Genomic DNA, 12,328 nt, shown 5'->3' on the forward strand with positions numbered 1-12,328 from the left:
ATTTTTCTGGCTGAGTTTGAACCAAAGAATGCTCAGCACTACAAGAAACAGGTCTATCAGCGATCGGGTATCAGCGACCGCTTTTGGTCACAGTAACGTATCAACGACCGCACTATGTCACTATTATCCGTCGCACAAAAACTGGTCGCTAATGTGCTCGTCCGCGACGGCTTTTAGCGACCGCTTATTTAGTGTCGGCTATTAGCGAACGATGGCGTCACTAATCTGAGTCAGCATCAGTTTGGCAGAAGCTGACGTGGAGGCGACATAATTTGCGACTGAAAATTGTCGCAATGAACTGGCGACCAATGTTAGCGACTGAATTTTGTCACTGCATTCTGCGACTGATTCTGGCTTCCGGTTTTGGTCGCTAACAATAGTGACAGATTTTGGCTACGAATTCTGGTAGCTAATAGTTGCGACCAAAATTAGCTACCCCTATCTGTCGCTAAATCAGCGACAAGTTTTTTCTACAGTTCTTTGTCGCTAAAGCTTGCTACCACTATTCGCTACCGAGAACGGTCGCTAATATTGGCGACTACTTTCAGCTACTAATTTTTTGTCGCTAATTGTAGAATTTTTCGCTACATCTTTTAGCTACAGAATTTGGTAGCTAATTCCTCTAACATGCTTTAGCTACCATTTTTAGTCGCTAATTAAATTATTAATGGAAGAATTTAGCTACTGAATTCAATCACTAAAAATAATTTTAAGAATTTAAATATATTCCTCTTCGAGCATATTTCCAAATATTTAATACCTGTTTCCCCAACACATGCAACAAAATATTTGCTCAAATCCAAATTGCTTTAATATAAAAGTTCAAATACTTCCACACTATCCAAAAAGTGATAAAAACAAACAGAGGTTCAAGTGTCGGCTAAATACGAAAGTTCATCACGAAATCACAAATGCAACAAAGTTAAAGTACAAAAAACATAAATGCGACACAAGCACACTAAGAAGATCCACCAAACTCGTCATCATGATCATCACGATGTGCTCCCTGTAATTAAATAAGCAATAAAAGAATTAAATGATATCCACTATGTACTAACTATGTCATTCAAAAACATATAAAAAAACTTAAATTCAGGAAGCATCACTAAATAAAATACCTCAGAGTCATCCCTCTGTTGTGATGCATTCACCTCCGCCACTGCACGAGCTAACTCCTCAGGATCTAGAGCTCCCAGATGGCCTCCCAGTATACGAAGAAGCCCCGGATCTCGACATATAGCCCTCACACAATCAGTCGGAGTATGAATAGATGGCTGACTCGATGACTGTGTGCTAAATGAGGAGCCATAGATGAATGAGCGTCGTCGTTGTCCTTGACCTTTGACATAATTCTTTTTCACTTTAGCTGCCTTATCCCACAACTCCTGATCAAAATATGGACGCTCAGTCCCCTCAGAATAGCCCTCATCAAATAAACGTTGATAATCACCCTGTCATCATTTTACCAATTAAACAAAAAACTAAATTAGTCCCAAATTAAACATGAACGATGCTAATATTCCTTTACTATAAAATATAAACTAATTAACACATTAATACTGTAATGAGTAGTTAAAAATATTCAGTTAGAAGAAATTAATTTTTTTTCGGCCTAGAATGAAAAAGAAAATTTAATAGATTTTTCTTTAGTTGGTAGGATTCTTGGGTTTTTATATACGTGTGCAAAGGCAATTAAAAAATAACCTACAATGCTTGCTAAGATCATGGTTTCCTAGTTGCTAAGATAGTCTATATATCAAAATTTAATTCTTAGTAAGGAAAAGTGAAAAGCTAACATCTCAAGTTAGAATTAAATTTAAGTTACCTAATTTGATTTCAGGCTTTTAGTTTTAGTCTAAACCATAATATTTTACATTACTATTGAATACAATAATTGAAAAAATAATTCAATTTGGATACAATAAAATTAAATCAATTAAAGCTTATTACCGCTATTGTAACAACTTCAGGAATTCCATCACGAGTTTTCACGTACACATCCACCCAATTGACAGGACCTTGAGACTCAGACTCCTATACAAGATACATTTCAAACATTAAAATGTAATAAATATGTGAAATTCTGGAATTTATGATTGTAACATATTTAAACTATTCATTCATACCCTGACAGCATTATGTAACAACTTTTTGATTCTTGATAGAAAGACATAGCTGAAAAATTAAGAAAAAAACACAATTGCATATCAGTACTATTATTCATCAACTAAAAGACATAACTATGTAAATAAAAACACACACACATACTTTCTAGAATGAATCCAGATTTTTACATGAATTATATGGTTAAGTGGCAATGTTGAGCATACCATTGCAATGCAATGTGCTGCTAGTATTAATGGTAGTCTCTTTATTACAATCATTTTTCTATATAAGAAACTACATTATGCTTCAAGAAACTACATCATTATATTTATGTGACAGTGATTTGGAACTATATTAAATGGACACAAATTTTGCAACTTAGCTTGTTGAAGGAACAATTTAAATCAACGATGTATTTACATAAAAGCAATGGATCTGCATTACATTTCTTCCTTGATTATATATAAAGACTATATATTCAATATCAACTACAGATACTCTCCTGCCTCATTTTAGTAACACATAAAATAAACCAAATAAGCTACAACTACTAAGCAGATATTGCATGATAAACTCAGAAACACACATTCATTCATTGACCAAAGCCAAATCACAATTGGCAAGCATAACGTAGTAAATATATAAGAAATACATTCAAATCATATAATACAAAAATAATTTAACCAACTATCAAGACCCAATAGGTGAGATCAGAATCTCAAGACCCAACTACCATAAAGATCCAAACTTTAAAATACCCAGATGCTAATTAACAATCAGATTAAACAAAAACAACTCTTTTACCTGAATCAACCAAGAACACAATCTTTAAGCAAAAAAACACAAAGACAATGATCCAACAGCTGATCTCCAACAGATTTAAAACAAAACCAACAAAAGGGTATTCAAGAAACACTGAAAATAAGTGTATGTATCAATTATAGATAGAGAAAATTGGGAATGATAAAAGGTTTAATGAATGTGGGTTATGTGTTTGTCTAGATTGGAGTAACAAATAAAGCCCAGTAATGTAAAATGGTCAGTCAAGTGCAGAACATGTGTCATGTCCTAATTTGTTATAGTGCAGAAACTGTTAAATTAAGTTTCAACTCCAGAACTTATTTATAAAAAAGTAATTTGCAATGTGCGTACACAGTAGTTACAAGAGTAGTTACATACGTGGTATTTGGTGGTGGACGAATATGAATGAGAGTCCGATCTTCTGGGTTTGCAGGTGCTTTTGGGACATGGTTGGGCCCCCTACCCATACCACGCTCTCTCTTTGTTGTTGCTTGTGAAGCCATCTGCCTAAATATATTTAAACATAAACTAATTCAGAGACAAAGAGATAAAATAAGAAAAGTATTAGGCATTTATGAGTTTTCATAAAACTGGTATACAACTTTTTACCTGAAGAGAAGCACATCTCAAAAGAACTATTTACCTTAAGTAAAAAGTCACTACTATATTCAGCTACATATACGAGCACATGTTAGAAAAAAAATAGGTCAAAGACGCATTAATATTCAGCTACATATGTTGTCACAAGTAAACAACTTTTTATTTTAATACCTCAGAAAAGGATTACAGGATCATGCCAATAGGGTTTTTCCAGTTGCCTCTTAATTGCCTTATATATAAGAATATAAATAACAGTAAACAATGAGCTGATGGAGACTAAAATATTTGAACAAGTTATACCATTTTATTAAAATGTTTAAAATAAAATGTTAAGTCTCAGTTTCTGAATCAAAATCATCTTGTTTAGATTCATAACCATCTTCTCCTTCAAACTCAGACTCGGAGTCGGTGTCGATCAATAATTCTTCCTCTTCTGTATCAATGTTATCCAGCACTAATATTAACTCGGGATCTATTTCATGTGGTTCATCTCCACCATCTAATTGGATTACTTCATTATCATCCACATTTATTACATCTGGCCTCCGAAGCATTTCCTCTTGGTAAAATTCCCCATTAACTACTTCTTCACGTCTGCGTGCGGGAGTATGAATTATAGCTTGCCAATCTGAAGGCCGTCTATCCCTTATTTTACCAGGACTAGGAGTATAGTATACCTGTTTTGTTTGAGTTGGTAAAACAAATGGCTCGTTGGAGTAAGCAGATTTGTGGACATCAATATCAACAATTCCATGTCTATCAACACGTATCCCTTTTTCTGAGTCGTACCACCGACACTTAAACAAGTTAATATAACCCCCGTACGTACCCTTGTATGACAGCTCTATGATTTCCTCCAACTCCCCGTAAAAAGCATGACTAAGCTCATTATAACAATCTCCTAAAATGCACAAACCAGTGTTCGTAGTTCTTTTACCGCGCCCATATGCCTTGGTATGAAATTCATAACCATTTACTTTGTAACCATTACGACTTACTTGGTCCATGTCTGGTCCCATAGCTAAGCTTTGTACATTAACTGGAAGCGTCGACCCCTCAGTCAAAGCCTATAAATATATCATATTATTAAATTAATTTAAGTAAATAGTTAATAAAAAGTGTGCTTATTGTGCTTAATTAAATTGAACTTACTTTGTCCTTTATCCAACGTGAAAATTCTTTATAACGATTGATTTGAATATCTTTATCATTTATTCCAGGACGTTTCACTTTTAACTCATCATCATACAATCTAGACAATAACATATTAAAATCTATATCACGTGTCATTAGAAATGCTGATTTGGTTATAAAATTAAGAGTTTATGTGATGTATACCTCACAAATTCGTCAATCTGCTCATAATTGAGAAGAATATATGTGTGTGCAGCATGTAAATCTGTCTCGGATAGGAAAATGCGCTTTCCTTTTCCATAAGCACGACCTGATAGACCAAATATAGAAACCCTACCATTTAGCTCAACATTTTCCCCATCATCATTTCTTGAGACGCGGTTGGCCTTTGTCAAGACTTCGTCCGGAAAATAGTCCGAGACAAACATAGATATCTCACTAAAACTGTATGCTTCACATATCGAACCCTCAACACAAGCTCTATTCTTGACTGCCCTCTTAAGCATTCCCATCAACCTCTCGAAAGGGTACATCCACCTATATTGAACGGGACCCCCAACACGAACCTCGTAAGGAAGATGTATTGTCAAATGCTCCATAGAGTCAAAAAAACCAGGTGGGAAATTTTTTTCCAGTTTACACGTGATCTCTATGATATTTTTTTCAAGTATGGACGTCTTTCTCATTTAATGTTTTTTAACATAAGTCATTAAAGAAACGACTAAGTTCCGTCAAAGCATCCCATATTGGTTTATAAAGTTGATCCCGAAATGCTATAGGCAAGAGTCTTTCCAAGAACACATGACAGTCATGACTCTTCATCCCTTTCAGTTTCCCATTCAGTGTCTTATCCGTCACACACCTTGCAATGTTTGACGCATATCCATCCGGAAGTTTCAGGGACTTAATCCACGTGCACACATCTTCAACTTGCTTTTTGGATAAAGTGTACCTTGCATGTGGTTTGACAGTCTTACCATTAGAGGATTGTCGAAGCTCTAATGCAGGACACTTACAAATATCTCTCAAGTCCAAACGCGCCTTATCATTATCTTTTGTCTTTCCTGTAATATTCATCACGGTGTTAAACACATTGTCAAACACATTCTTCTCGACGTGCATTACATCTAGATTATGTCGAATCAAATTTGTAGACCAATAAGGCAATTCCCAGAATATACTTGTCCGAACCCAATTATGTGCTTCACCAAACCCACTAATTTTTTTATCATTCTTACCAAATGGGACAATCGGAAGTCTCATCACACGAGTTCGCATCTCCGCTTCTGACAGTCGTGGTAAAGGCTTATCTTTTTCCACTTTACCTTTCCTAAAGTTTTCTCTATTTTTTCGAAATGGGTGATCTGCAGGCAAGAACCGACGATGGCAATCAAACCACCAAGATTTTCTACCTTTTTGTAGAATGAAAGACTTCGTATGCTCCATACAATACGGACAAGCCAACTTTCCATGTGTGCTCCATCCAGATAACATACCATAGGCTGGGAAGTCGCTTATAGTCCACATAAGCGCTGCCCTAAGGTTGAAATTTGTTTGCGTTGAAACATCCCAGGTTTGTATTCCCTCTTTCCACAGTACCTTCAACTCATCTATTAGAGGCCTCAAGTAAACATCTAAGTTCTTTCCAGGGCTTGTAGGACCATGAATCATAAGAGAGAGAAACATGTATGGTTGTTTCATACACATCCAAGAAGGCAGATTATAAGGAGTGACAATAACGGGCCAACATGAATACGGAACAACTGAGTGGCCAAAGGGGTTAAAACCATCAGTGGACAAAACAAGCCTTACATTTCTGGGTTCCGAAGCAAATCGAGGATGTGTTTTGTTAAAATCTTTCCAAGCCTGTCCATCTGCGGGATGATTTAGTTCTCCATCTTTAGCCGGAGATTTCGCATGCCAACTCATATGTTCAGCTGTTCTCGAGGACATGTACAATTTTTAAAGCCGGTTTGTTATTGGAAAATACCTTAGAATTTTGAATGGTATAGTTGATTTTTTTGAAATCACACCATCTTTGTTAGGTTTAAACCGATCATGACCACAAACCGTGCACTTTGTAATCTTTTCATTTTCCTTATAAAATAGCATACAATCATTGGGACAAGCATCAATCTTCTGGTATCCAAGACCCAACTTTTTCACCATCTTCTTGCAATAGTAATAATTATCCGGTAATTTTTCATTATCGGGCAACATACTCTTAATAGCCTTCAAGAGGGACTCAAAACACTCATGGCTGATATTGTGATCAGCTTTAATGTTAAGTAATGTTGCTACTGCAGATAATTTATTGTGTTTGGTGCAACCATACCACAACGGCTCCCTCCCCTCTTCTAATAACTTTGTGAAGGCCTTGGCATCAGAATTCATAGGTTGCTCCCTATTTTGTTCCCAATCAAAATCTTGCCCTGCAATATCATGAACCATTTCATCCATATGATATGTACTGCTACTGCCCGAATAATTACTTGTGAAGCTACCATCTCTTTTCTGCCCATGTGCCCACCAACACTCTTCATAATTTCTCATAAACCCATTAACTAGCAAATGGTAGTTTACCATGTCTCTGTCCAGGTAATTATTTGTTTTGTATTTCCAACATGGACATCGAATCTGATTCTTCTCATTCACATATTTCGGGTGACTATACGCATAATCCAGAAACACTCCGCAACCGGCTCTAAATTCAGCCGTAGCACCTATCTCAGTATTTGACTTCCGTCGTGTCATCCAAGTACGGTCCGAAAAGAAGTCCATGATATCACAATACCTATATAGAGAAAGGTGCATTTGTATTGCAAATAACATAGTTAAACAACAAGTTCCATATATGGAACACAAATTAACTAAATCTTGATCTATATAATATCTATAAATCTAAAACTCAAATCCTATTCTATATATTTAATTTCATTAAAAGTATTGTATTTTACCAAAATTAAAATAGTCACTACTATAAATTTTAACTTAGGAGGCACCACTTACATAGCATTTTTTTCTATGTGCTATACAAGTGATTAACTTAGATAGCATTTTTTTCGGGTCTTCACATCACATCCTTGTTCATCGAGCAAATTGAACGATTTTATTCTGCAAATCGAGCACTCGAGCTTTTTATCGATTTATAAGTTTTCTTAGATTAATACGATATTTGACTGTAATTGATTAGTTAATTTAGGGTTTTCAATTTTGGGTTTTTGGCCCCAAAATTAAAAATCCATTTAGGCTCTTATTTTCCAGTTGCTTATAAGGTATTTGGATGCACTTTGATTTTTCTTTGCTTGCTAAGTTCCTTTTCACTTAGGGTACAAATGAAGGTAAATTTGCAAAGCTAAATATTTCATTGATTTTAATCCTATCACTAGTTCTTAAAAAAAATTAGGTAGAATTTTAAGAAGCACTGAACTATGTCAATAACAAGTTTAAGTAGTTAGCTCATAAGACCAGTAGAAGGAATGGTAAAACACCCTTTTGCAAAATGGTGTGCAGGTTTTTTCCATCTGGTTTATCTTTCTCTTTTTTATATTTCCACAATTAGGATATCTCAGTTTTAACACTTCAGATAAGAAGTAGGAGCATGAAATGGGAAAATCATTTTATAAATAAATATAGGTATAATTTTTTCTGTTCTTAGAATCCCATGATTTAGCTTTACCAATTTACAATGTGTGCATAAATCTTGTTAATAATTATCATCGAGGAATGTTATATATATTATAAAAATTGCCCATGTAGTAGTGTATATGTTTTTAGAGAAAATGACCCCCTGTAAAAGGCTCTAATGTTCCTACTTGACCTATCCTTAATTATTAAATTTAGTTGTTCAAACAAAAAAAGGTTTGACATTCTTAAATTATTTAGAGTTTGAATTTAATAATGAAACCGTGATTAGTTTGATCTATTTTTCCCTCTCCTGTACAGTTCTAGTATATTATACTCTGTTAGTTTCTTAGTCAACTTCTGTACAATGAAATCTCATGTTTGAATAGACTGGTTTTCAATATTGTAGTACTTGTGAGTGCGGTTGCTCTGTTTTGTTCTTGTTTGCTAATGTTCTTGTCTTCTTTACATAGAATTAATTTCATGAAATTATTACACTAAGTCTATGTGTAAACTAAAATATGGTTGAGTTTTTTTTAATCATATTATTTTAAAGAAAATGTACTGTAGGTTAGTTCATTGCTTAGTTTATATATACTTAATTTTTTGTTCGATTTGTTAGAACAATAATCATGGTCAAAGTTATTGACAATTATATGATAAAAATCTATGAATCTAAGTTAATTTTTTTTTATTATGTGACCAAATCAACTAGTTAGAATTGTTTAGCACTAAATGTACTTCTTTTTTAATAATATATTTCTAATACTTGTAAATACTTGCGAGAGAGAGCTCATGGGCTATGCACCGATTGTTCTTGTAACTGTTCTTTATAAATGTTTAGAAGTTACTATTCATATGACATATGTATGTTCAATCTTAAATTATATATTTTGTTACATTTACAGCTATTGAATTTACCGTCCTTTCTAGAACCAACACGTCCTCGTAGTGCTCTTTCGCTGGATATTACAACAAGGTGAAGCGAGTCTTATGTTATAACTATATCTCGTTCATAGCATGGTTATAAAAGAAAATAAGTTTTATATTTATTGGTGATTAATGATTGACTGTATTAGATTGCATATAAGTAAATGTATTATATTTTCATTTGTTTTCACCAACTAAGAGTACATTGTTGCCTTTCGCCAACATGGCTATAGTCTACTCTGCATCTCTCTGTTATTTTATTGTTTCAAGAAAATTGAAGTAAAGCAAATTTAACACACAAACATAGAAAATAACAGTCCTTAATGTCATCAAAAGGTGGGTAATTGGTTTACTTTCCATTTAATCACTTGATAAAATTTTATAACTTATCTCAGTTGTCACCATTTTCTAGCATTTGTTTGCTCACTTAATATTCTGTAACTGGCAGGATTTGATTCCATGTGTATTGTTATCTTTTAATGATAAACAAATACTGATGTTGAGAGGCCAAAACGTTCTCCTACGTCTCTAAGCTCTGTCCGTGATATGACAAGCATTAGTTTAAACATATCAGGTACGCATAAGTTCATGATTTGTTAATTATGAAGGATTGGAGTTTACAAAAATATTTGTGGTGGCTAAAATAAAGTCACATCTTTAACAACTCTTCTTGACTTTTTGTTCTTGTCCTCAAAACTTGTTAAGTTATATCCCCCTCGTCTTCAATGATACATTAATATTACTTTTTTCCAACCTTTTACATTAATATTAATTTTTGTTCAACCTTTTACAAAAGCGTATGATGCATGTCCATAACACATTGTCTCTGCTTGTTCTGTTTTAATAATTGATTTTTTTTTCTCGTTTTCTTATTCACCAAAGTAATTTTGATGACCTCGCTCACTTAGAGACATATTTGCTCCCAGACCAGTTTTAGCTATGTTTGAAAATATTTTTAACCTAAACTAACTCCTAACGTGAAACACCTTCTTTTAGTTGTGGTACTCAATATCATTCTCATTTTCTATATGTTTCATTATAAGGACCAAATTGCGGAAGCTGGTGTACCTTTATGCCTCTGTAGATTACTTCATCTCTTATGAAACTTATGGTAAGATTATTTATGTATTAAAGGAAGCAGGAACTCAATATATTTAATAATTTTGTACCATCTTTTATAGGTACATGTATCAGTGTAATATCATAGGGATGTAAACGTTGATGAGGGACATGGTGCTTCAAAGTATCCAGTATCACAAGGGATACATGCGGTTCTTATCGATTTTTGTTGAATCAGAATCAAGGAAAGATTACTTTCTTAATTTCGTTTTGAGAAAAGAATTATGCATGATACTTGTACAACTGGTTGCTAAGGGCATTATGTGTTATTGCAATTGGTTGCTGCTACTTAATATTTTGTTAAGTATGGTACTAATCAAGATGACTTTGTTTGCTATACCCTTTTTATATATTGTTTTGTATATTATGATATTTCGAATTTATTTAAATAATTATTTGAATTATAGTGAAGTGATATGTGTTGTCACACTAGTTTTTGTTACCATTTCGGTTCATGTATACATTTTTTTAATTCATTATTGTTTTAGGATTATTTTCAAGTACAAATATGAAAGAGAAAAAATTAAATTGAAATTATAAAAAATTGCAAATCAGTTGTTTCATTTAAATGCTAAAGAATTAATTTATTCTTTTTAAAAAAATATTGTACTTGCATAGCTTTCTCTAAGAGCTGTGCAAGTGTAACACATAATGTTCCTGTACGTGCTATCCAAGTGCAATTTTACTTAGAAGACTCTTGCTTACATAGCACTTGAAAAACCATTGTCCAAGTGATAAACTTCAATAGCATATATTAAAGAGCTATATAATTGACTTTCACTTGCATAGCACTGGCTTATATAGCACTTAAAAGTGCTATGGAAGCTAAAAAATAAATGCTATGCAAGCTCAAATTTGTAGTAGTGAGTGTTTTACCATGATATCATGATACGTATATAGTGATAAATTGTTTTATCACTACCAACCTATTTTAAAATTCAAAAATTAATTTTTTAGCATTTGTCACCACACATAGCAACACAACATTACAAGTAATACTACCAAATTTTTTAGCATTTGGCACATTATATAATTAATATCATTAAAAATATTGTATTTTACCATTTTCTCCACTATCTTAAATTTAGACTACACAATCAATTTTAATCCTATGCAGATGGTCAGTACTGTACCTGCTTAAAAACTATTTTGACACCAACCCTATTAATTTTAAAGAAAAAAACATCGTATAAGGTGAAGAGTGTATGTACTCTTCAATACACTAATGTCAATGTATGCAAATTAGCAGAGTCACATATACAACACAGTAAAAAGTACTAAATATTAAACTATTCTCCTTTGAAATTCCAACTTGTATTCTGATCAACATACATGAACTAATCATAATCAGAGAAGATTAAACACACAAGTATAACACAAGCATATGATATAAATTTTGAAATTGACACAAGTATATTACAAGTATTATCAAGTATAACACAAGATACACATATATTACACACACAGATGTTGTAGTTGATAATCAAATGGGTTGTAATCTATATAAATACATATTGATTATACAACAATATAGATAATATATAGAGATAGAGAGAGGGACACTTAAATAAAAGATTACAAAACAAAAGGGACAATCGATTACCTGGAGTTAGAGAAGGGAACGTCCTGGAGTTAGAGAATGGAACGTTGTTGCCTGGGTGGGTTTGTAAGTACGAGCAGATAAGATGATCGAGAGCAAGGGTTTGGAACGCGCCGTCGCAAGTGGGAACATCAGCTATGGGCCAATTAAAAGTATTTGTTCTATATATTATCTAAAATTTATATTTTTATAATTTTCTTTAAATTTTTGGAAATAATAATATTTATGTATACATATATTCATAATCATAATGTAGATATATCACTATTCACAAAAATAAACTTTAATTATTTATTGAATTTTATTATATATATTTTAATAAAAAATTAAATTTAAAATGAAAATTAAGTATTATTTTAGGTTTATATTATTTTTAATTCTTGGTATCTAAGAATGCATTAAGTCGTAAATGTT

At 33.0% G+C, this 12,328-nt stretch overlaps 1 protein-coding gene across 1 annotated transcript; it reads right to left on the reverse strand.

Annotated features, from left to right (window-relative positions):
• Window positions 1-835: 835 nt before the first annotated feature.
• On the reverse strand, window positions 836-12,044 carry LOC141720752 (uncharacterized). Its single transcript, XM_074523364.1, has 6 exons — window positions 11,918-12,044; window positions 3,286-3,414; window positions 2,127-2,175; window positions 1,951-2,034; window positions 1,119-1,451; window positions 836-1,006 (listed from the first exon to the last, which is right to left on the reverse strand). Exons 2-6 carry the CDS (start codon window positions 3,408-3,410, stop codon window positions 959-961), a joined length of 639 nt encoding a protein of 212 aa, XP_074379465.1. The 5' UTR covers window positions 3,411-3,414; window positions 11,918-12,044; the 3' UTR covers window positions 836-958.
• Between the last annotated feature and the right edge of the window lie 284 nt (window positions 12,045-12,328).

This window comes from Apium graveolens, chromosome 1 (assembly GCF_009905375.1).
Source record: "Apium graveolens cultivar Ventura chromosome 1, ASM990537v1, whole genome shotgun sequence".
NCBI lineage: Eukaryota > Viridiplantae > Streptophyta > Magnoliopsida > Apiales > Apiaceae > Apium > Apium graveolens.